The sequence below is a fragment of the Bicyclus anynana genome, chromosome 3 (assembly GCF_947172395.1).
Source record: "Bicyclus anynana chromosome 3, ilBicAnyn1.1, whole genome shotgun sequence".
Classification (NCBI taxonomy): domain Eukaryota; kingdom Metazoa; phylum Arthropoda; class Insecta; order Lepidoptera; family Nymphalidae; genus Bicyclus; species Bicyclus anynana.
The window spans coordinates 11126942-11154333 of NC_069085.1; the positions used below are offsets into that span (position 1 = coordinate 11126942).

General features: G+C 34.6%; 2 protein-coding genes across 6 annotated transcripts in view; one reads left to right on the forward strand and one right to left on the reverse strand.

The window, feature by feature from the left end:
• Positions 1-921: 921 nt before the first annotated feature.
• The window catches only part of LOC112058536 (sodium/hydrogen exchanger 9B2), a 59564-nt gene continuing 33093 nt past the window's right edge, over positions 922-27392 (reverse strand). For 4 of the 5 annotated variants that reach the window (XM_024099425.2, XM_024099428.2, XM_024099427.2 and 1 more), the window contains exons 3-13: positions 16945-17036; positions 15598-15697; positions 14801-14949; positions 11599-11830; positions 10643-10812; positions 10134-10348; positions 9105-9276; positions 6675-6829; positions 5749-5913; positions 5040-5244; positions 922-2663 (exon numbers count right to left, since the gene is read on the reverse strand). In XM_024099425.2, the coding sequence (XP_023955193.1) occupies positions 2455-2663; positions 5040-5244; positions 5749-5913; positions 6675-6829; positions 9105-9276; positions 10134-10348; positions 10643-10812; positions 11599-11830; positions 14801-14949; positions 15598-15697; positions 16945-17036 (1864 nt within the window). In that variant the 3' untranslated portion in view covers positions 922-2454. Of the gene's footprint in view, positions 2664-5039; positions 5245-5748; positions 5914-6674; positions 6830-9104; positions 9277-10133; positions 10349-10642; positions 10813-11598; positions 11831-14800; positions 14950-15597; positions 15698-16944; positions 17037-21744; positions 22469-27392 lie in introns of those variants that run through there. The other variant, XM_024099430.2, reaches the window with a different exon arrangement.
• On the forward strand, positions 3316-4983 carry LOC128199864 (putative uncharacterized protein DDB_G0282499). The gene has a single exon (XM_052891105.1). The coding sequence runs from the start codon at positions 3334-3336 to the stop codon at positions 4609-4611; it is 1278 nt and encodes a 425-aa protein (XP_052747065.1). The 5' UTR covers positions 3316-3333; the 3' UTR covers positions 4612-4983.

Below are 27392 nucleotides of genomic sequence, written 5' to 3' on the forward strand. Positions count from 1 at the left end.
ATTAAATTGTGTGTCTCGCATTATGAGATGATAATGCTTCTTCTAATGCTTCTTAGGCTACTTTCCAAGTTGCTGGATTATCTTACTTCAATCCATTATTTCCATTAATAGAATGAAATAAAATTAAAGCGTATAGCGTAAAACCAATAAATAGTCACGTTTATGAATTTAATAACTGCTGGTCAAATAATCACAAATTAAAGAGTTCCGCTTTACGTTCGGAACCCTAATAAAAAAACAACGATCAAATTGCATTATCAGTATATTTTGTTGCCATATAGATTCGATTTGATCCTATTTTAGCACCAATTCATCAAGTATTTTTTAAATTTATTTTTACTACGGGTAACAGAATATTATTAACATTTTTAACATTTTTAACAAAAATAATTAATTTACTTCATAAATAATATTTTGTGCTTAACATATATTAGGAATAACTTGTTAATATCCCTAGTAATTTTATAAAACATGGTACACAATTTCGATTTTAAAACATAAATAAATATTAATTTAAATATTTTTGAAACTGAGATGTAATCCTATTTTCAGTAAGTATTATATTATTACCCTTAAGCCGGATTATATTTGTCTGACGTGTCGTGTCGTGACGCATCAAACCAGAATCGGTATCATTACATTGGTATCGGTATAATCGTAATATCTTGTATCTGGCACATCGGAAGCCATCACGACAGGTCACAACCCATAAGTGTAAACGTTGCCATATAAAATGTATGATACCGATTCTGTTCTGATGCGTCACGACACGACACGTCAGGCAAATATAAATCTGGCTTCATAATGTCAGACAATATACGAGTAGTAGGTACAACAAGCCATATCAACGCCATGACAAAAATAATACATTTATATGTAGGTTTATAAAAACCTAAATATGGTTCATTTATTTATTTATTAAACTCGTACGTAATATAATAATATATGTATATATTTTATCTAATACCTAATAAGGAAATCTGTAGACTCCTTATATTTTAAAATGGCAATCATGTAACTTTTATACATTGTACTGTAAAAAAATAATTATTTTACTTATTTTTTCGAATAATTTTAATTTTATCATAATGGGCTTCTTTATAATACCTAAATACACCTGCTTGTGGTATGTACCCTTATAACTACAGACTAATGTAAGTACTCACTAAGTTTAAATAGCATAATAAATATCACAATACTGATTTCGATTAATATCAACGCTTAAATATCATTAATTAAGTATACATGATTAATTAATTAATTATTATCTAATATCAAAACCCTATTACTTTTTCAATTAAACTTAAACATAGACAATATTTAAAATTTAAAAGCGAGGCTTTTCTTTGCTACACAGATAGGCCTATTACGTGTAAATTTTTAAATTTCGTACAATAATAACAAAAATACATAATACTTTGTTTCTCTACGAAGATAATAATTAACGTTTATAAATAACCAATCAAGCGCGCATTCATCTTTCCTGAATTCGTATTGCTTTTATGGCTCGGTTTTTTTATGTTATAAAGGCCTATCCATACAAAACAATGATTTTATATAGTTGTCTATACTAGAAAAAATCCTAGTTAGTACTTTTGATATGTATTCCATCTAATTATATACATTGGACCCCTTTATTATATTAATAACATGTTTAAAATGTAAAACGTGTCGCTTTGATACAAAGTTGAAAAATTGACAAATTGAAAAATTTCAATACAATTTTGTTATAACATTAGAAATTTTGCAACGACCAAGACCTATACAAGAAAGTTAACGAAAATGTGTCTTTCCTTATTTTCCAATAAGAACTGGTATAGTAATTACTATTGTGATGGTTCTTATTAAATTATAACTAAACATTTGTTATTAATTCTATAAACAGTGTTAATATCTACTCCTCAGTGGGATAGAGGCCTTCTCACTTCTTAGAGAGAGGGTTATGGGGCTTAGTGATCTACGGTACTTCAATGTTGGTTAGTAATACTTTTTACTTACAAATGACTAAATAATTATAATAAGTAGCTATATTCTAGGTATGATATCAATATAGAAATTGATTTCAACTTAAGGACGGGTTTAAAAAATCAAATAATGCAATGTAATATCTAATCATGTGGAACAATGCAAGTAAATTGCACACAATTGAAACTTTATACTGTAGAGCTAAATCATTAAGTTAATATAATTTATTTTTACATGACTAAACTAAATTACAATTGTGATGGAGACATTTGTAAGGTATTTTCTCCCTAATAAATAAAAAAAATGTATTTGAAATAAATAACTATAGCTTGGCAAGTTCGTTGATGACTCTCCTATGATCTGCGGGCGACGGGGGAAAGGACTGCGCGGGTATGAAGTCGTGCGCGTGGTGCATCGCTACCGCCCCTCCCGGCCTGCGCGGACCATCGGGAGTGTTATGAACGAATTTGCCAAGTTATAATTATGATTTTATGTGCGGTGATTCGGTTGAACAGTGATAGGGGTAGGTGTGCTGTTGGCGAATGGTATAGCGGGTTTATCTGGTGAAATCTGCGGCGAACTTGGAGTTTGGGTTTGAGTGGAACTTTGAACTTCAGCCTCTGCATCCCTTTCAGCAATTTCTTCCTCGTCGATGATTGAGATGTCACGGATTGACGGTCTGTGCGAACGACGCCATCCTGTAATGAATAAAAGATTTATAGAAATCGATGATATACAAAATATTACGTAATTTGTAAAAATGACGTCACGTTTCTAACAAAGAAGAAAATAAGGTACTTTGAAGTACTTTGCAGTACATAACATTTTCAAAATTAAATTTTTTTGCTTCCGATCCTTAAACAAAAGGGTAGGTATACCATACCACACAAACATTGTTTTCAACGACAACACTACATACTGAAATAAATATTATCCTATTTTTGAAACTGGATCCTGTTTGTCCGTCTGTCCGTCTGCGGTTTAGCTCAGAGACTATAACTACCTACTAGAAATCTGCAATTTAGCATGAGTTTACCTACATTACAAATGTCAACAAAGTTGTAAAATAAAATCTTGAAATATATTTTGAGAAGAAGAAAGAAGCTAATAGTGATAGTTATAAGATCATATATGTATATTTTTCTCATTAAATTATCTATTCTACTAAAACATTAAAAACTCGTGTATCATGTAAATTATTAAAAAAACCGTTTTATAATAATATTTTCAAACCAAAGACCAAACTTATCAATTTTTAACATTAGTAGTAGATAAGAAGGTCAAAGTGTATCAATTAAGATATCTTCAGCCCACGTACGTAAATAATAATTATTACGAGTTTCACATTACTTTAGTTTAGTCTCCACAATGATAATGAAGTCTGTGCATTTAATATTTCTAATTTATCTTTCTGTTTCCTATTATGGAGAGTGTACCTCAAATCCATCGGAAACTGTGAAATTTGTTACAAAATTCGACCAAAAAACCAGTGATGATTGGAAGAGCGATCTTTTAGAGCCTGAAGCTTTAGAAAATGATAAATCTTACTTCACTGCACCTCAAGCTCGTCTAGACCGTGAACACAATCAAGATGTTAAAAAGATATTATCCGTCAATGAAGAAACAGAAATGAGTGAATATGAACTAGAAGATCTAAACGTGGAAAGTAACAAAAGGACCGTGCGCCAAGTAAACACTGCATATTCGAGCATTTATCCTACTTTGACGCCGCAAAATCCAATATATCCTTATAGACCAGGCAGTAATCAAAACACTTATAACCCTTCGCAATCGAATCACCAAACTCAACCATATTATCAACAACCACCAGCTCAAAACCCATTTTTAAATAATACGAGCTATAGTAATCCAAGTAATCCAGGATATTATAACCAAGGTTCTGTTTACAATAATAATCTATCCAATACGAACTTTGCCAATAATAAACCTTATCCACAATATAACCAAAATTCTAACCAACGTTACAATTCAAGTGCGGGACATTACAATCAATATAGTAATCACCCTTCAGTAAATCATTCAAATCCAGCATTCCAACAATACGGTAATAATGCTAATCAACACAATTTTGTACCGACCCCTGTAAATCGTTGGCCACCCGGAAACACATATAATAATTCACGTTACAATCCTTCACAAGGAGTAACGTCTAACTATCCAACATATTTTAATAACACTCCTAATACATTTCCGAGTTATTCTACTCCTCGTAACAGTCCAACAAATAGGTATCCTCCGTACAACTCACCAAATACGTCTCACCAAACTTATCCACTTTATAATACTACACACTCACAAAATAACTACAATTCAAATCAATGGTCTTCGGGTGCACAAAATCCGTATAATACAAGAAATAACTATCCAGCGTACATACCTACTGATGGACGAGCTTCCAACTTTTCGCGTCAAAATTTCCCAGCAAATAATCCCGGTAGCTATCCTACTCAAAGACCTTACTCACCTTCCTTACCAAACTCATATCCACAATCGTATCCAGCTGCACCAAATGTTTTTCCGAACAATCAATACAATAAAGAGCCAGACCACTTTTTCTATTCACCAACTAGTAAGGACTCTAGATACACTTACGATCCTCGTAATAATCCATCTCATAACTTTTAACAATTTTAGTGAAAAAATTATTATCAAAACCTTAGTAGGGCATTCAGAAAATCTTAGGATTTGTTGGAATGTATTTACTTAATCAGTGCTCATATAATGAGGACTGTTTATGTATTAGAGATACGAAATATAAATGTTTATCAATAAAGTTATAATCATGAATGTTGTGGTATTCATTAATAATATTTAAAAAGTTTATAAATTATAAGTTTGTGGCATTGATTTTAACATTATGTGTTTTTGCTTATATTGATATTAACAAAACTCCAGTTAATTTTGTTTGCTTGTATAAGTTTTGAATAATATGGGTATCAAAATCCAAATCCAATCAAATTTGTAAGTATTTACTGGAACTATTGTTTGCTCATATATTAATTTTCACTATGAAAAAGACGTTGGCAAATACATAAAGTCATAAATTGTCTTACCTTCTAATACAGGCGGTTTGGAAGTCTTTGATAGTAGCCTTGGTCCCGTAATTGTAATAACGATTGCTCCTAGGGGCGCAGTAATGACTATGGACAAGATGCATATCGATATAATTATTTCGGCGTAGCTTTTCAGTACAGCTAAGTGTTCGGGATCGCCAGTCATCTTGCTGACTTCATCCAGCGCTACCGGTGCTAAAGCGGCCTGAAACAGTATTTTTTCATGTAAGAATAAATGGTGTTATATAAAATTCTGCAACACATACATATTTGATAGCTGCTTATCAATCACTCACTGGACAAAGATATTCTCCTATTGAAACTGAGCAAAAGCAATTTTAATTGGAGAATATCTTTGTGCAGTAAAACGATGGCTAGAGATTTGATGATTTCGAATAAGTATTGCTTAATCGATATTATGAAACTCTATTACGATCAGTTTTATAAAATAATATGCTTCCAATATTTTTGTGAGCTTTTTTTTCATATTTTGTATTTATGGCAGTTTTAAGGATTGTGATTTTGTCTTATGTCTGTAATAGTTTCTCAATCTGTGCATATCTTTTGATAACATTGTTATAAAATCACTTTGTTGAAGTACCTAAGTTTCTTATTTCTTAAATTCTTATAAAAACTTAGTTTATTTGTAAAAACTGAAATTTCTTATAATATTTACTTAATACGATGTAATCATAGGTATGCAACCTACCTGAACGGTTGCTTTAGCCATCCACGCCAAGCCGACGAAAATCTTCTCCCTCATGTTGAGGTTACTGCGGACAGCGGAACAACTCGTCAGCACCGCGCGGAGAACTATACACGCCACAATTATACCACATCCCACCAAAACCAAGTGTGGCTCTAAATCTGAGATCTAAAAAAAAAAAAATCTCATTTCTTTATTTTATTGCACATAATAAAAAACGAACAAAAGCATTTTGTACCAGATATATGAGAAACTAGCGAACGCCCGCGACTTCGTCCGCGTGGAATTCATAGATTTTTCGGGATAAAAGTATACTATGTGTGTTAATCCAGAGTAAAATCTATTTCCATTCCAAATTTCAGCCAAATCGCTTCAGTAGCCGCAGCTTAAAGAAGGAACAAACATACTTACACACAAACTTTCGCCTTTATAATATTAGTTTGAAGTGTGATGAGGAATATAAAATGTAAAATACTAAGTATAGAGTTTACAATGGCATCCATGCCCAACTAGGTAAGCCCGTGTCTTAAGTACCAATGACTTTCCTGAGGTAAATTAGGTAGTCTCTATAAGAAATAACATAAATAATGTAAAATAAATATTTTCTGTATATGTATTTGTGTAGTTGAAACTGATAAAGGAGCTGAGCTGGAGCTAGCCGTGCCAGGTTTCGAAAATCGAAACCTAACGAATATTGGCTAAGTTGTTTACTTAATGGTTCGTATTTTACGGGATTCTCACATTTGTGCGCGTTTGTTACCTTCGAAGCCTCAGTTATAGGTATGGTATGAAAATATTATCTTGACCACCCAGCGTTGAAAAAAAATAAAAATGTAATATATACTAAAGAAACCTTTGAATTTGTAAGTAAGTGCCTAAATGTAAACAATAGCAAATGTTCAAACTATTATAACAACAAACAAACTTACAACAACTTGTGCACCAGTAACCGCAAAAAGCATTGGCTCAAAGAACATCCAGAAGATTTCAAACGCAGTTGCAACAGGGTTGTCTTCCAGATCCCATCCTTGTCCCACCCATTCCTTGCAGGCGACGTAAGCGAATGCGATCACAGCCAATGGTCCTATTACAACAAAAAGTATTGATAATAAATTGATAAATAAAATATTATTGAGCGATTTTATATACTATGTGTCTTTGACTTGGAGTTAGGTAAGAAAGACCAAGTCTGATTGTCATTATAATAGTATCTTATAATAGTACCAATCTTGACCAAATTTGTCTTTCTTACCGTGAACCAGACAGAAATAGGTGAGTATACTTTCTTCGATACTATATAATATTTAATTTGTTTTATTGTTATACATCATCTTGGTGGAAATTGCGAATATGTCTTTGTCTGTTGATAAAGACATAAAAGACAAAGGTACACGGCCGAAATAAAAACTGATGAGCTTATTCAACAACGCCGAGAGGTTATCAAATGAATATGATAAAAAAAATCAATATATTTAAAAAAAATAACATTGAAAATGATGGAGGTACAAACTTGTCTGGTTTATGAATCCATTATTATTTATATACTAGCACTAATAAATTTATGTGCCTGTTATGAAAGTATACTGCTTATTTACCATAAATGTACGGAGAAAAAAGTAATAAAATTTATAACACGTGCGTAAAGTAAAATGGGTATCGCTTTACGTTTGCTCGTAAAGTATCGCTTATTTCACCAATTTCAATATCGTAATGTATCTCATTACGCACATGTGCCTTAATGTAAAGTAAAATGCACATGTGCCGTAATGTAATATAAAACCTTTGTCATCCGTCTAAAAACGAACGGTACTTTTTTAAATCTTGGCAAAGAGTTTTTATGTCAGAAAAGTGCTCAACATTTTATGAATAATATTAACTTTGTGATTAATTTACTTTATTAGTAATACTAGCTGTTTTTGGTACATTTGTCAAAAAAAAAAAACGCTGGTATGCGCACTTCGTTATCTGTGCAAAAATGACAAGTACATCAAAATGTCATTATAAGGAAAACAGGCAAAGATGCAAATTCGTTTTTAGAATGTGTGTTCAAAGTGTGCGCTTTGATAATTACAGCCTCTGCTTCCTTACTACAATATACTGCAATATCGCCTAGGCTGTAATTTTCAACTTACCGCACTTATATCATAATGTACTATTAGTAAATAACCGTATAACCTTAGTTAATTATGCTTTAAGTAAATAAAAATATATAATAATAATAATAACGTCAAGTTACTTTGCTTCCATCTTAAATTGCATCAACACAGTTATTTTTTAAATAAATTGTCGAATCAATGCTACAGAATTGATCTTACATCCATGAACCTAGTCGCGATTACCGTTCGCTGATAATTTTTAATTAGCCGTTTCTTTGCATTTCGTGTTCTTTCCGACAATGGCCCCAATTTATTATTAAATGAAATAATATTTTTTTTGCCTTAGTAATTTTTTTTTCAATTGTGGCCCATTTTGGATGAAACTAAATTGCTATAGCATTGATTGTTTTTTGCCATAGAATTTCCGAATAGAGCAATTACTCGTGACCTTTGAGTAGACAAAGCCTTGCTATACTTTAAAAAAAAAATAATTCAATGCGATTATTAAATTTATTAACATTTTGATGGGGTAGAGAGACTGTGTGTACTTATATTATATAGAATAAAAACAATCTCTATTTACAGTTTAATAAAAAGCTGTTGCTTGTTTTAATGTGTAACCTCACTAGAAGTATAACACTGCATTGTTTGACTGAAAGCCATGCGTGTAAACAAGTAATGAATCCGACGGTATGAGGCTCAAAGTATCCAATTAAAAGTCCAAAATCCATATAAAGGTAAAAAATAACTGACTTTTTTAAAGGAGGAGGTTCTATGTTTTTTACAAATATCAAAATGGTATATTGTTAGACAGAGGTGCGTTACGATATTGTTTACTATTTTTTTGTTTAAAGTTTTCTAAATGTAAATATCATTAATTGTTTATACCTAATATTTTGCATATTTTACATCAATATGTTATTATATATTTAAATGAAAGTTTTGTTATACAGTACAAAAAAATTATAAATATTGTTTTACTAAAATCGAATCTTATGTTTCTGAAATTATTGCACATGGTACATTTTCACAGCTAAAGTGATGAACCATTTTTGATGAATTTTGGTATATTAATACACAATATAATACAAAATAATAACCTTGACTTTGGCGAAGAACAAAGGCTACTTTTATCGTAAGTTCAAGGCTATGGTTAACCGCTAGTCAATAATAAATAGGCAGCAAAGTGTGCCAGTCATATCTATAACTAGGTACCTTTGGTTGAGGCTTATTTTAAATGATTTAGTGAAAGTATCAACTTACCGGCGCCACCCCAGCCAATTTCTTCTGACCCAAGCACAGACATAAGGCCACCCACTAGTAATAACAACACTCGTATTGGCACCAAAAATGCATCATTTCGTTCTGGAATATATTTAACTAAATATCCACAGAAGTAACCAAATGCTACGCCTCCAATAATACTGAGCGGACCCTGAAATTAAGAAGAAGAATAATAATTAATCTTTTGTATCAAAATTAAGCCCCAATTAACTATTTTTTATATTTGTATTTGTAAAATTTTATTGGCGTGACTTTTAAAGTATATTGTCGACAGAAATTGGAACACTTAATTTTACAATGGAATTGAATTAAAAATAAATTAAATACTATTAAAACTTTCTATTAAAGTGTTTTTCAGATAGCATGGATACGGTGACAGTCGCCTGTATGACGTTCACAATACGTACTATTATGGTGAATCGCGGCAAATTTTCAGGAGTGAAACGAACAGTAGTAAAGTAACACTTTAAAAAACCAATATATAGATAACTAGTAGAACCTCGCGGTTTCACCCGCGTGGTTGCCATTCCCGTTCGAATACGAGGATAAAATATAGCCTGTATTACTTCCTGGTAATGTAGCTTTCAACTGGTGAAAGATCGATCTACTAGTCTTTGAGTTTATTCGTTACACACAAAAGTACAATTCTTTCCTCTTTATGCTGCCTGTTCACCGGAGCGGAGCGAGGGAGCGTAGCGGAGAAACGGATTAATGCGGAGCGGATTTGGGTACTGTGTCTGTCCACCAGAGCGGAGCATGGGTGCGGAGCGGAGTTGCAGACTATGTTAAATAAATAAATGTTAATTTATTTAACCCTGCATCATTTCCCTGCTCCGCTTACCGGTTTTATATGAATTTTTAAACTAGTTCGCAAGATCCTGTCCACTTAAGAGGAGCGGAGATTTTGTGCTATTGGTTAATATTTCTCCGTTTCTTGGCTTCACTGCCTCGCTCCGCTTCGGTGGAGTGGCAGCCTAAATGAAGATATAAATTTCTAAAAATACGCACTTGTATGATATTCATGGTTAACGACGAGCTTGAGAACATGATGGATACTACGATCCCAAACACAGCAACACTAGCAGCATCGTCAATACCGGACACGGCCAGCACTAGTGTAGGGATTCCCTTTGACACACCGTAACCCTTTTCACGAAGGCGGAACAGACACGGCACTACCACAGCTGGAGATACGGCAGCGAATATTGAACCCAGGAGGAATGCTGAAAAGAACCATTGGTTAGTATAAGTTATCATCTGGGTCTGTAGCCATGTGGCACGTCGATTATCTTTCTACGATCGCAAACGCATCCAAAACTAAAAAAATGTATGGGACTATCAGATCCGATCGATAACTTAATCACGTGACCTGTCTATACCGAATGTTATTTCCATACATTCAATTTTCAAAGTGTTTGCGATCTGCCTTTCAATTTTTTTACGACAAGCGGCTTTCGAGATATAGTGATAAGTGACTTTTCGCTTTCATGTATTAAGATATATTAAAATTTTCTTACCCCAGTCCCACGGCATTCCTAGAAGTAGATTACATAAAACAGCAGACAAGGCGAACTCGAATGACCACGGCACAAGTGCTAGTTTGATGACGGTCCAGAAGATTTTCTTCATCGCCATTGGATCGAGGTCGAGACCAGCTCGCGTTAAAATTATTGTTAAGGCTATTTTTCTGTAATAAAAAAATGAATCTGTAATTATCTTATCTCATTTCATCATCATCATTAACGACCCATATTTGGCTTAATGTTGAGCACGAGTCCTCTCTCAGACGGGTTAGGCTAATTGTCCGCCACGCTGGCCCAATGCGGATTGGCAGATTTCACACATGTAGAAAATTAGGAAAATTTTCAGGTATGTAGTTTTCCTCACAACGTTTTTCATTCACAGTTGAGACACGTGATATTTAATTTCTGAAAATGCACGTAACTATTCCATCTAGGGCCCAAGAAAATTCATTTTGTGCTTTTTTATGTTAGATTACTCCTGAGCCTTTGGCCGGGAGTCCATAGGGTGGATGGATGATTTTGCCAGTTTTACCACCCTACTGTTACGCCATTGATTCAGAGCATCATAACTTTTAAATATTCTTATGGGCCTTATTAAAAGGCTCAAAATCACTCATCGGGCGGTGGAGCGATGCTATGCTTAGAGTGTTTCTGCGTGATCGAATCAGAAATGAAGAGATCCGCAGACGAACCAAAGTTACTGATATAGCGCAGAGAGTCGCGAAGCTGATGTGGCAATGGGCAGGCCACATGAAGAGTCGATGGGCGTTGGGATCCCAAGGTGCTGGAATTGCTACCCCGCACCGGAAAGCGCAGTGTTGGTCGATCCCCCACTAGGTGGATTGAGGTGGATGCTGGCGGCTCGAGACTGTTGTGCTTGGCGGTACATGCAAGAGGCCTATGTCCAGCAGTGGACGTCCATCGACTGATAATGATGAATGATGATTCACCTTATGTAAGACGACAGCTTTTGATAATGAGGATCAAAGTCAACAAAGCCTATGTTTTTCATGATGATTCCCACTATTAGCATTCCTATGAGTGCAGGCAATGTGGTGACTTTCACCATAAGCCAGCCGCCGAAGTGCGCCGCTATGGTGAGCACAGCGAACATGAACAGCTGTCCGCCCGGCGCCGCCGTCTCGCCGAGCACTATCCATACAATCACCCATGTCATTATACCTGTAAATAACATAAAATTTAACAATTTAAAAAAGGCCATGAAATGCCCCCGAAGGTCATGAAATTATTAATAACACTCTCGATGAAATAATGAATATTCTTTTTCAGTGCGCTTTCATTTTTCATTTCCCATCTTTAACCTCAAGAACTTAAACGGCTCAACCGATTTTCATCAAACATGTCTAAGAACACTCGCACGTAAATCACCTTTCATACAAAACAAACTAAATTGAAATCTCTTCATCCGTTCGGGGGCTATGGTGCCACAGACAGGCTGACAGACAGACAGACATACAGACATACAGAGAGACAGACAGACGTCGGGGGTTAAAAAATCAAAATATAAAAAACCGGAAAAGTGCGAGTCGGTCTTACCCATTGAGGGTTCCGTACATTTACCTACTCGTACGTACATGCTTGATTAGGTATAGTATTCTGCAAAATTCCGAGCCTACTTTGATACAACGATACAACACGCCGAACTGCTATTCTGCTTTAAGTGACACTCATACAGCAACCGTGCAAATAAATTCTTTTTATTTCTACGGTTACTGTGTACACTGTATATTTTTATTATTCCGGCAATAAATTAGATTAGATGGATTATTTATCCATCTGGTTACTATAGTTAAATGTAAATAGTAGAAAATAAGAAAGAAATAAGAAACTTAAGGTAACTTATTATATATCTTTCTACATCTTGAAATTATTCCATTTAATTTTCTGATTTTTAAATTAGTATTTAGTACTCGAAAAAATAATAATATCCGAGTGGTACCCTTCTACCCCATTTTCAGTGCAATATTTATTTCAATAATTATTTAGCCAGACTTAAGGTAAGGTTAACAATATTCCTCTTCTTTTTGAATCTATTGTCAGATTTAAAATTTCTTAAATAATTTTTGAAATATCAGTAAAAAACTAAACATCTTTTTATTTCAAGTTAGTTGTTTATAACTTTTGCAATTTTTGAGAGCGGGCCGCATTTTTTTTTGAAAACCTGTCTACATGCAATGCCGAATCGAATGAATGATTTGATTTAAAATGCACTTATTGACTAGTGTATACGTTATAAACTATATATGGAAAATCTATTGAGTTTGGCTCATTTGTCTTGAAAACAACCCCGAGAGCTACATGTGGAAAATCGTAAAAGATGGATTTTTAAAATTAATATATGAATTTTTAATTAAGTAGGTACCTTACCTATATTTATTTTATTCTGTGAAAGTGAATCGGTTACAATACGAGTAATGTTGTTTTTTTCCGTTTTCTTTTCTGCTGCGTTTACTGTTGATACTTTTACTTATTATTTCATGGTATTTATTTGATTAGTCTGCGTCGCGCAATACCTACTGATAAAAGAGCATGGGCTAATCTTGCGCGCTTTTTATTACACCGTGCCAAATACGCCTTTAAAATACCAAGAATATTTCGCAATATATTTTTTAAGCCTGTACTATAGTTTCACCTTCATTTTGTTAATTTCTAAGTTTAGTTGGAGGGCATTATATAATCGATCCTGAAGCCAAAAATTTTTTTTTTTTATTTTTTGTCTGTATTGTTAATGTTGATCGGGCATCACGCTGAAACAACTGAATGAATTTAAATGGAACTTAGAACGCTTTGTGATCATAATATGTAAAAGTTTTGCAGAAGTCACGGGCATCCGCTAGTAATTTAGATGAATATTTCTTTTTTGCTGGCGCTCCTTCAGTTTCAAACACAAATATCCCCATCTGTCGGTACACACTAGGCAACCAAAGCCATAGCGTCTTTCGTAAGTAGAATTACGAGAATATTATGACGTCACTCGTAACTGAAATTTATAATTTGAAACTGAGAGGTGGATAAGGTGTCAAATTTGTCGCCATAAAACACATTTCATGCTTTACGAGCTCGGTGCCACATAGAATTACGACCCTGGTCACCACATGAAAATAAAAATACAATAACCTTGAAATAGTCGCGGTTCAATAACTTAACTACGTTTGATATAAATTCTTTATCAATACCGCAGAATTAAAAATAATAATAATCACTACGTATGTATGTTCGTAGTTAAAGTATGCCTAAAGGAACTCTTCCAGTTTTTTTAATAACATTACTAAACTAGCGGACGCCCGCGACTTCGTCCGCGTGGAATTCAGTTTTTCGCAAGTCCCGCGGGAATCATGGATTTTTCCAGGATAAAAAGTAGCATATGTGTTAATCCAGAGTAAAATCTACTTCCATTCCAAATTTCAGCCAAATCGCTTCAGTAGCCGCAGCGTAAAAGAGGAACAAACATACTTACTCACTTACACACAAACTTTCGCCTTTATAATATTAGTGTGATTATAGGTGAAATGAGGATATTATTTATCTATCTAAATATTTATACATATTACTAGCTGATCCGGCAAACCATTTGCAATATACTTTATTTTATTTTCAACATAAAAAAAGTCGAAAGAATTAAATATTTAGGGATGGCTCACCCTCATCATTAAGGGGTATAAAAATACATGTTGGCCGATTCTCAGACCTAATAAATCTCAGACCTTGCACACAAAATTTTATAAAAATCAGTCCAGTCGTTTTGAAAAGTTTGATAACAAAAATCCCGCGACATCAGAATTTCACATATTAGATGAATATTTTTTTTTTTATTTATTTTATGTATTAGCCTTCCGAAGTCAGCCTTGTGGCCAGGAATTAAAATGATAAGTAGTGTTTTAGTTCTATGTGACTTTTACTTCCTATTTTCGAACACAGTAAAATCTATAAGTACTAACCTATACTTATTTAAAAAATGTGAAAGAAAGTTTGTTTGTTTGTTACGCTTTGACGCTCAAACCACTAAAACCGATTTTAAAAATTGGAAAGCGTTAGCAGCGAGTAACATTAACAGTATTTTTATGGAAACTTTATGAGCATTTGAATTGGAAATTATCTAGTAATGCGTATTATTTATAGCTAAATATTTACCAATTAAGAGTACGGCTAGATTTTGAGCGAACCGTCGGTATGACGGACATAGTGGATACGGGCAAACTTTCTGCCAGTGCGGGGGCTCCCACGAAGGAATGCTGGAGTCGTCCGTGTGACACCTTTGGCAACAAGCGAACCACCAAGATCTGTAACAAAACAAGTAACAAGTAAAGTAAAAATATATAGTCTATGTCAAACCAAGAGCTGGCGCTTATTTGTGCCAAAGAATAATCTTGTCTTCCCATCCAGAGAGGTAACAGCGCCAGCCGCGCATTGGATACCTTGACTATGGGTGAACAATTTAATGGTGTGTATTTGTTATAATAATTTTATTTATTTAAAATTTACATTTTATTATTCTTTTAAGTCTTAATTTATTATTTCAATTTAATTTAAGTGTTTGTAATGTAAATAAGATAAACATCCTTATTATCGATAAAACTAAAGCTAAAGATAAAGCTTCAACCAAGCGGCCAAGATTACTATAGCTTGGCAAATTCGTTCGTAACACTCCCGATGGTCCGCGCGGGCCGGGCGGCTTGTAGCCATGAATAAAAAGCCCATGAATGATGCACCTCCCCCGCACGCACAATTTCACACCCGCGCAGTCTTTCCTCCCGTCGTCCGCATATCATGCGAGTGTCATCAACGAACTTGCCAAGCTATAGACCGATGTTGTTTAACTTGCTCATTCTGTGGTATACACGGAATATAATTATAATTGTCTTATATAATCTATACACGGTTAACACGGTTTTTAACTTGTATAAATTAACAATGTTAAAAATTCTTACCTTTCTATGTGTTCACTTTGATGTGATAAAGCTTTTTTGGAATAGATGGAAGAAGTTGTAGAGTATTTCTTGTATCTGCCTTCGATGTGTGCTGGTCGATCTAAAAACGGGAGAGTCAGCCGTTAGTACTGAATGACGACTAGAATACAACTAGTGCTGATCAAAGGAAATATCTTGAGAAGTAACATATGTCCCGCGACATATGTTATTTTTCTCACGAGATTGTTACCGATTTTCATTTGTGTAATATATTTTCTTGAGTAATACTGGTGTATTTTTTTATTCATAGTTTGACGATGTCTGGCTCAGTTGGTAATATTTTTCAACTGTGAGGCCCTGGGTTCGATTCGGTTCGAATCCGCGACTTCTTTGCTAACTATGGACCTCATAAGAAGGCTCAAAGTCACTCAGAGGGTTATGGAGCGTGCTTTGTTCTTAGTATCTTTGTGATTTAACAGAAATAAGGAGATCCGCAGAAGAACCAAAGTCACCTATTCGCAAAGCTGAAGTGGCAATGAGTGGGGCTCATAGTTTGAAGAGCCGTTAGAGTCCCAAGGTGCTGGCGACCTCGCGCCGTAACTGTTGGTCGACTTCCGATTAGGTGGACTGTCACCAACATTGTATGGTGGCGGCGCCGCTGGATGCTGGCGGTTCAATACCATAGTAGGTATTTGGAGGTCCATAAAAGGGCTATGTCTAGTAGTGGCGGCCATAAAGATGATGAATGTGTGTTTTGAGTAACAAGCAACGATTCTATATTTATATATAATATTTATATTAGAGTTCTAAGTGTAGCGAGGGGTTTATATGTACGAGATGCAAATTACATTCACCTGTGTTCTATACAAAGCTTTCCATCTCACTATAGCAAGGACAATGAATGCAACAAACACATTTCGAATATTCAAAATTCGAATGATTTTACGGTACCTAATTATAATTTTGCACGCCTATTTTAAGCTGCAAAGAAATCCTTTAATATTGCAACCAGAGGCGTAATTATTAAATTCGGCCCCGCCGTAACAAACTCTATGAATTACTTCTATTTTTTTATATAATTATTCTTCTATGACTTCAGTACAATCGTAAAATATTTTAGAATATTTATAGTAATAGCCGTAGACTTAATTTGCTGCACTTTCATCAAATCAATAAAAAAATCTTTTATTTTAATTAGGATTAGTTATACAAGCAGTTTGAAATGTCGATTTACGTCATAATGGTGATCATTAAAGTCGAAAATTTAAAATTAAAGTTACAATAAGCTATATATAATATACCGTATGGAAATCTATCCTGTATCGCAGCTAGATGTATATACATACGAAATAGTAAAAAAAATCTCACCCCATGATGTGTCCATTTCGCCGGCCATAGCATTATGTAAATTACTTTTCCGGCGCGATGGCCCTTCCGCCTGAGCCGATATCCGGCCATTCCTGTAAAATTTTCTCAGATTAATTTATATTATTTTAACTCGTAGTTCAATTTCCCACGGGAAACATGTATTTATCTGGGATAATCTATAATTATGTCCGGTCTATAAGTTAATCTAGAGCAAAATCTATCTCCATTTAAAATTTCAACCAAATTAGTACAGTAGTTTTTGCAACTTCACCCCATTGGTTAGTATACGAGTAATTACGCAGGCAACCAACAGGCTATTGGCGACAAACAGGTACATATAAGCCTCAATATTTTGATTTGTCATCGGCCAATAACTTACCAATAATATTATAATAGACTTCTATTATCATTAAACTAATTATCTAGCGTAAAAATAATCATGCAATTTGAACCTGTAGTTCCTTGAGATATAAGAAATATTATCATAAATTTTGGTATCATATATTAAACATATAAGAAATATTATCACTATCACCTAAACTGTTTGATCGTGTCATAGTGGTTCGACAAAAAAAACAAGTATAGTTCTATACCTTAGCTAGAATTTAAGAAAGGACGAAAATAATTTACATCTTCTTAAATAGATCAAAAGGAAGGAAGGAAGAATCACTCCTGCCACATATTTAACACAACAAATTCGAACTTTTTGCCTCCGAATTGTATGATATTTTATAAACTTTCCAGGAAACCAAAAACATTACCTAAACGAAAAAAAGACACTTCAATTCATTATAAATTCTTTGGAAAGTGGCAAAAAAAGACATGTTGATGTGAAATAAAGATCGTGGACCTATTAAGTATGCAACTACCAAATTTGGTCATTTAAAGGACCTTGTTTTTATATGCAGCAGTTCAGCCATTTCTATAATGATCCCGTTGGACTTAACAGGTTAATAAAGGAACCTTGAAGAACATGTACACAGTATTTTTGATAAATTTTTTGAGTATTGAAGTATAAAAATATTTTCACTGTACCTCTAAGTAATTAATCAATTTGTTACTAATCTCCGAAAAAAATTACGAAAAAAGGGCAAAATTTTTAGGCTGGATTGGACTGTGTCTTAGATTCCGCGCCACAAAAGAAGTCCCGCGGCTAAAGCCTGAACCACAGTATACAATAGCAGTAGTTTGACTTCATACTAGAGGTAAAATTGAAAGCGCCTTACACAAATGACAATAAGACCGCCATTACCACATGTCAATGAGCGCTATGAAGACATTAGCGCCGCGTTAATAATCAGAATTTTGATGTTTCTGGCGGTTTCAAACTTTGCATATAGTAGTAACACTAGCAAATTATTTCAATACATATAGGTGTATAGTGGTACTAGCGGTCCCCTAAATCTTATTGGTATCTTTAACGATGAACTTATAATGAAAGCAGGAACCTGTATTTTTTTTATTTTATTATTATTTTGTTCTTTACAAGTTAGCCCTTGACTACAATATCGCCTGATGGTAAGTGATGATGCAATCTAAGATGGAAGCGGGCTAACTTGTTAGGAGGAGGATGAAAATCCGCACACACGGTTTCTACACGACATCGTACCGGAATGCTAAATCGCTTGGTGGTACGTCTTTGACGGTAAGGTGGTAACTAGCCACGGCCGAAACCTCCCACCAGCCATACCTGGACCAATTAAAACCTCAATCGGCCCAGTTGGGGATCAAACTCAGGACTCTTGTAAATCCACTGCGCCACGGAGGCCGTCAAACACAACAAAAAAATGACATCTTAAGGATAACTCTGAGTTATAAGGAAAATAAGCATTGTCTAATGAAGAGTGTACACTTTCATCAACCATTTATTGCATCAGTATATTTCCGATAAGGCGATTGTGTGATCAAGGGTAGGCAGGAAATCATTTCTATTTAGTTTCAAGTTCCTAGCCATGCACTCGAGTAAGGTCGCGCTGTTTGCCCATAAATGCAAGTAGCATGTGATCGCGAAGGTTCAATCTAATAAAACTACCTGTATTTCTTGACCTTCTGTCGATATTAATGATTTAAAACACTATTTAACTTTGAGGACTTTGGCGTATTAATTGAATATGGCAGTTTTCTTTCATTTGGACAATACGCAGAAACACAGACTACACTTACTTTGGGCTATACTGTGATATTGTGTTGTATTGTCCAAATATATTTATTTATTTACATTATTTAATATGTACAGGTAGGTATAATTACCAGCACTACTCATTCAGCTATTTCACATTTTAATAAAAACTTTATGCAAACGTAGGCAACTAGAATTAGAACTAGGTATTGTTATACTACCTACGTTGATTCTTATTCTACTAAATTTAGTGATAGATTAGGTTAGATTTAGATTTTAAATACACTTTAAGAAACCCGGATAAAAATATAGATCACTAGAAAAAAATATTCGTTACAATTGAGTCTAGGCTAATAGTAAGTAATTATTGAATAGACTAATTTATATTTAAAGCACAATAAGTAGTAAGATAGTAGTAAATAAGTAGTAAGATAGTTGATAGACTGATTTGGTCAAAGTAAAGGAAAACAATAGATATATAAAAAAATCAACAAATTATGGTACCACGAGAGCATTTAAGGTAGGAGGAAACAATATAATTAGATTAGTCACTTTTACGGTTTTAATACTGTTTTGCTTTCGGTAAAACGCGTTAATGAGATCGTTATGAAATTACATTAAGAAAATACCTACTAATTAATGCTTCCAAGTTTTCATGATAGACATTCAGTAACTATATAGAGAGTAACTATATATATGTAGAGTTATACCTACCTAACCTATCGTCGCTTCAGTGAGCCTAAACGCTTGAGTTAGAAGTAAGAATATTCAAGTTTTCACTTTTAATCCACCTAGTTGTATATACTCAAGTATACCCTGTATCAAAATTAGTTGGGGGAGGGCCCGATAGCCGAGATATTATCATAGGTCATTGTTGATAATTTTTGGATACAATATGAACACATATTAAGGTGTCACGTTCGAGCTGTTTGTGATTTATAGTGTCACTATATCTGTTGTGATGTCAATCTGTCTACTTACGTATCATAGCCGTTTCTATAGTATGGAATACTAAAATGTTTAATCACTAAAAATCTTGAAACTATGTAGGTACTTGTACCTACGCTTGGATGTTGGGTGGCTAAAATGGTTTACCATTAACAATATTTAATCTATTTACATTTGTGATATGTCGTGTGATATCTGTTGTGATGTCAATATGTCTAATGAGGTATCATAGCCGTTAGTAATGGTATGAGTGACTAAAATGCTTTACCAATCTTGAAACTAGATGTATAGGTGCGTATGTGGGTCAATGTTGACAATAATTGCTGGATAAAATATGAGCACATATCATGGTGTGACAATCGAGTTGTTTGTGATATGCCGTGTCACCATAACTGTTTTAATGTTGGTATGTCTACTTAAGTATCATAGCCGTATCTAATTGTATAGAATACTAAAAAGTTTAATCTCTAAAAATCTTGGAACTATGTAGGTACTTGTATATAGGTTTGGATGTTGGGCGACTAAAATGCTTTACCATTAAAAACATTGAATCTATGTACATAATATAATGTATAGATCAATGTTAATATTAATTTCTGGATACACATATCATAGTGTGACAGTCGAGTTGTTTGTGGTGGTACCGTATCACCATAGCATGTTTAATGTTGATCTGTCGACTGAAGTATCATAGCCGTTTCTAATGGTATGGAATACTAAAATGCTTTATTACTAAAAATCTTAAAACCATGTAAGTATTTGTACAGACGCTAGGATGTTGCGTGGCTAAAATACTTTACCTTAAAAATATTGAATCTACGTACATAAGAGAATGTATAGGTCATTGTTGATAATAATTTCTGGATACAATATGATACATTTCAAAGTGTGACGGTTGAGTTGTTTGTGATATGTCGTGTCACTACATCTGTTGTGATGTCAATCTGTCTAATGAGGTATCATAGCCGTTAGTAATGGTATGAGCGACTAAAATGCTTTACCAAACTGGAAACTAGATCCATAGGTGCATATGTGGGTCAATGTTGAGAATAATTGCTGAATAAAATATGAACACATATCATGGTGTGACGGTCGAGTTGTTTGTGATATGCCGTGTCACCATAGCTGTCGTGATGTCGATCGCGGCGAATTGCTAATCATAATAAATGTGGGTCACATTGGATTTATGCGTTCCTGTACATACTCGTAAGTCTGAATCGTAATACAAAGTCGTTGAAACGTACTACCGATATGGAGGTGATTGTAAATGTCACGGTTGCTTTAACTTTTTTTCTATATCAATGTAAATATTCTGATATTGTACACCTATACTGTTTACTTTTTCCACGATAACGTGATAAGCATATGGTATGGTAAATGAACAGTGTGATATAGTCTTAAGTTTCTAAAAAAAACTTTCTTTTAACAATGCTACAAATTATGTATTTACATTATGTATTTACATTATGAAGATAAAAATAAATTTAAATAGTGCAGTGCAATATGTAGTTATATCACAAAATTTTAATAAACTGACAACCTATAAGAGGGTAGCTATTTAATTAATTCAATAGATTCGTTGAATAAATTTTATAATTCACGCAATAGAAATAATATGAAATTTACATACAATTATAGGAATTTGGATTAGTTTCAGTATTTGTAATTTAATCCAATATTATAATTAGAAATGTAGTTTAGCAAATGATAGGTATATTATTGTTAAAACTCACCAATGTCGGTTAGTAAGTGCATCGGTCTCAAGGGATGAATCGGACGGAAGATAGCTGTCGTAGTGACAATTAAGGCTGCTGTGAGACATCCTACATGGCATTCGGAGACTCGTTCACTGGAGCTGAGCTCGAAACTGTTATGGTGCGTGCGTTGCGAGATGTTTGCACTGGGGCATGCCGTGCGAGTCAGCAAGCTCCACACCTATGCCGCGGCGAGTGTGCATCTTATAAGAGAAGGTTCGACAGCGAGTCGAGCCGCCCGCCGCGCCTCACCCCGGACACGTGACTGCTTCGCAGAGCTCGGTTTCGCCGGCCGGCTGCTCGGTCATTGGCCGTGCAAAAAATGTTAAACCACAAATGCTAGGCTAGCCCTCAGACGCAGGAAACCGCATGCAGCGACGCCCGGAAGGCGCCCGTGTCGAGGCTGAAACGGCGAGCAACTGGCCAACTGAGAGTGAGAAGTTGACAACCGAACTAAGTCTCAGTGCGGGCTGAATGAGCGCATGGACGAAGCTGACTGTTTAAAATTCCTCTTCAAACATTTCCAACACAGCTCGGGTGTCGCCACCGCCCCCCGCGACCCGCACCTTATCAACTTACGCGCACACGTTTAGCGAACTCGCTGAAAACACTAATTTCCGTTTATTGATTCTTGAAACATGTCGCCACGCAGTTTTATAGCACACTTGCACAGTAACACAACAACGAGTCGGGTATGGACTCAGTCTTCAACTGTTCTGATTCTGTAGAATAATTCACGTGTATTAATACATGCATGAATAGGTTTGGTGCGTTCAAAAGAATCGAATGTACGAGTATATGCTTAGCTGAATAACGAACAAATATTATAGGTTAGTATCCATGACAAATGGCCCTGACAAAAGAATAAAAACAAAGGCTCTACGTGGATACGTGTGTATAAGTATGTATATCGTACAAATTGTACCTATATACCTATTAGTTATAATTTTAATAGCGTTTCACGATTTATTAATGGCTTGTATGTTGACAAAGCGTTTCGAATGAATGAACGCAATTAAATATGAGGAATAGGTCTCTAAAGAAGATATTGATAGGTACATCTGATACATATTCACTCCTATAAGACAAAATTGGGTTTATTACACCTTTTATAATCCCAGAACGGATCTGGGTGTTGTTGGGATAGAGAATGATAATATTCTCTGGAATAAAACAAATAAAAAATGAATTTACTTTAAACAGTAGGTACATATCAATAATTTAATATTAATTGAAAATATATTTTTTCAAGTTATACGTATGCGTATTATTTTTACACTTAGATACGTAAACTCTCTTATAGTGTTTATAATATTCATCATTTACCTGCAGCGTGTTATCTGGAAATGGAAATGCTACTACCATAGGGAAATTATTCATTATATCTCATGATGTGTTTGTTTATTCGTAGTTGATACAATAATATTCTAATAGTTATGCAGGTGAGACTATAAGGATTACTTTCGATTACTCGAGCAACCATATCGGCGGAATTTAGTTACATGAGACCGGAATAATAATCGTTTTAGGTGAGCATAGGTAACGTTATCTATTTTTAAATGACACGTTTTGCCGGCTTATTCACTAATTTGGTATTTATTAACAACCTATTAAAATTAACATCAAACCAATTGACGTATTTTGCCGGTCCAACTTAAGTGAGATGTAAAGGAGATGATGAGCCTGCGATAACCAGTCATACCAACTTAATTTTTACCCGAATTCAACAAAAGAAGGAGGAGGGATATCACATGATTGTCATCCATCGCCATACCCTTAGCTTCGTGACAATCCATCATTCACAGTTTGATCTTTAACGGTGTTTTTCGAAGTTACCGCGAATCTAAGTCACTGGCGAATATGGACATGATTTTTTATTTGCCGAGTAAAATATAAAAATACGCCTTAGGCTTAGGATGTCGACATTGGAAACCTGGTTCTTTCCAAAACCACCACAATCCGAACTGCATCAAGAAAATGAAGACTGACTAATTTTCAACCAGACATACCATATTATGAGGTATATGTGGCTACCGCAAGTCTTAGTCCAAGAGCACCACGTCCCATAACCTCGTTCATGTCCTAACCCCGTTTTGTATGCAGTGACCTTTACCTAGGAAAATTACTCTCCAACAACGATTTTATACTATTAGATATGTCAATAGTGCGTCAATACAGAGGCGAAAAAAGATTGTTAATTGTTTACACTAAAATTAAATCTTTGTAATTTCTTTTAAAAATATAAAAAACTTTTCAGAGATAACGAAAACTTATTCGATATCGATGATAGAAACTATGAAGGAAAAAAATTAAGTTAATTTGCGAATAGCAGTGAAGCAATGTGAAGCACGAATTCGCTTAAAGTATGTAAGTCTACGATATTATATTTATATTATAGATGTTGTGTGCCTTCAAAATCACCGCAAAAAGTAATTCGAATTTAGATACTCCACCACGCAGCTGGTGGTTGGTGCTCAAGGTGCTTGAATGACGATCCCGCGCCGGAAAGGGCAGTGTTGGTGGATCCCTCCACTAGGTGGACTGATGAGATTTAACGTGTCAAGCGGAGCTGCTGCTGGCGGCCCAACACTGGGCTGATGTTTGGAATTCCCTCTCCTCTGTTGTTTGTTTATTCACAGCCAGCTTAGTGGCTTTTTAGATGTCTATAACGCAACAAGATCACAATGCTATTAAAATTTTGAAGGCGTTTATGTTTTAAGTCACGCTATACTCGATGAATTAATATTGTTTTATGTCAACAACCAAAAATTCAACAATGTAAATAAATAAATATATTATACACAACGCTACTTAGCCCTAAAGTAAACGAAGTTTGTGTTAAAGGGACTAAGATATTAATAATTTGGCCGCCAACTAAAAACTCCACTGCCAAGGGTCACCGATAGGATACACAAGACTTTGTTTTAAGTTGTTTCTTGCCTTCTATTTATATTTTCTATATTTATTAATTATTAGCCGACGCCTAGCGGTTTCACCCGCGTAGTTCCTGTTTCTGTGAAAATGCGGGGAAATATAGCCTACGTCACCCACAAACAACGTGTCTTTTTAGTGGTACAATAATTTCCAAAAACAGTTCATTAGATGCAGAGATTACTCCCTAAAATACCACAAATTTTACCACTTTATAATAATAGTATCTCTGGAACCTATTAAATAATATACAGAACATGAATAGAAGATATAATAATTAACACTTGTAGTTATATTTAATTGTTTGATTGACTGACTGATTTACCAACTCAAAGCCAAAATGAATTGTCTAGAGAGCTGAAATGTCTGTTTATTTTATAAATGCAGAAGTGAAACATATACATCATACAGATATCATACAGAAGAAAAAAATTGGGTATTCCTAACTCTATAGGGAAGTTTTTGAAAATTTTAAATATTCAATGTGTTTAGGAATATAAATAAATAACACGAGCGTAAAAACTTGACATCACACAATTTTAAAGACATCAAAAAATCTTTAAAAGATTTTTCTGAAGTCTCAAACGTAAAAAACTAACTTGTCTTTTTGTTGATATACTTCTTTGGAAGTATATAACATCTATGGCATTTTATTAATTTAAAATAAATCTTATACTTACAACTAGTAAATATCTTGATGGAAAAAATAAGTTATTGTTTTATCGTAAAAAATCCGTTAGGCTATTCATACCCGTATCACGTGAGTTCTAAAAATATACGATTGCATCGAGCTTTCTCAATATAGCCAGTCAATTCCTAGAACAATCTTAATGATACATAACAAGCACTCCTATATGCACGTGACTTAGTATTACTATTATATACATTACGACAGCCTTGTTGGGTGACTCATGACGTGTATTGTACTCATGTACCCACAAAACCGAATGGAGTGGAACGTCCATTTAATGAGACCTCCTCTCCCTCTCTGCCGAATATGCCGTATCAACAAGGATATAAAGGTAATTGACTGTTTCGGTAGTTCATTCTAGCTGGACGGTACTATAGTACTATGCCTTTCATTAAAGTCACATGATGCTTTAAGCGAACGATGTAAATATACAACAAACATTACAAGTATAGGAGGTGCTTAAATATGAATACAAAGGCTGTTCAATAAACAGTGTAAGCTACGTTCTTAACTGGATATGTCGATGTATGAAAGTAAATTTTGTGTCGTTAGGATAAATCGTATAGTATTTTAGATATTTTGTGAAACAATCAATATCCTATCCTACTAATATTATAAACGCGAAAGTTTGTATGGATGTTTGGATGTTTGTTACTCTATAACTCCGCAACTACTGAACCGATTTGGCTGAAATTTTGAAAGGAAACAGAGAAAGATTTTACTCTGGATTAACACATAGGTTTTTATCCCAAAAAAAGCCTTGGATTCACGAGATTTGCGAAAACCTTATGATTTTGATGGTATGAATGTTTGTTACTCTTTCACGCTTCGGCTACTACACCGATATAAAGATTTTTATCTACAGTAAAAAGTAGTAAAATGAAAGTGATAATCTTGCGTATAAGTTTATCATATATATACTTTTTCCGTCTGTGTTGATATTTGTTGGCTTTGAAATCTATACATACAATATAAGTTTTACAACGCAACTTTGTTAGTTACTTTGAAGATCGTAAAGATAGAATTTTACGAGCAGATCTAACAGATGTTGTATGTCTGAGTACGCATCTCCTAATTTTATAAAGTGGATTCCGATCACGAGATCCTGGGTTCGAATCCTGGGTCATGGAATGTCTACCGAGTTTTTTTCTCTTCTAAAACATTGCCTGGAGTTGGGTAGTTGTATCACACCCCTATGCCTCGGACAGCGCTAGGGTGTGGGTTATCAATAACATCTGGTAGTCGCCGTTTATTTAACATTATCACCTTAATCTGCCAACTTGTATTGAAGCAACGTGGTGGGTCTAAGCTCCATATCCTTAGTCCTCAATAGCTCAACGGTAAAGGTGCTGGACTCATCACCGTGAGGTGGTGGTTCGATTCCCGCCCGCTTTTCCGACTTGTTGGAGGAGAATGGGAATATTAGTCAAAGATGTGACAAATATTATTTAAAAATAAAAAAAAATCCCTTTCCTATAAGGAGGAAGGCCTGACCCTGTATTAGGCCGTTTAAATATACTGATAATTTCGAACATACATATACGAGTACATATCATTAGATAGACTGATAATTTCGAACATACATATACGAGTATATATCATTGTGTGCATTTTAAAAAATTAAATATCACATGTCTCAAACGGTGAAGGAAAACATCGTGAGGAAACTGCATACCAGAGAATTTTTCTAATTCTTTGCGTGTGTCAAGTATTGGCCTAACTAATTCTGATAGAAGACTCAAGCTCAGCAGCGAGCCGAATATATTGGCCGGGCCGGGTTGATAACGTATACATAAGTGATCATCCTAATGTTAAAAAAAATTACCAGTAATACCAACACAGTACAATACCTGTAATTGAAGCCAATAAAAAGTGAAAGGCTGATTTAACTGCTTACGAGACGGCTGCAATCGCTTAATCAATCCGCAATAAACGGAATTTTCCGTAGCCAACTGTGGCAGGCTCGCAATATTTACTCGTTTACATATCTACGTTAGACTGCGCC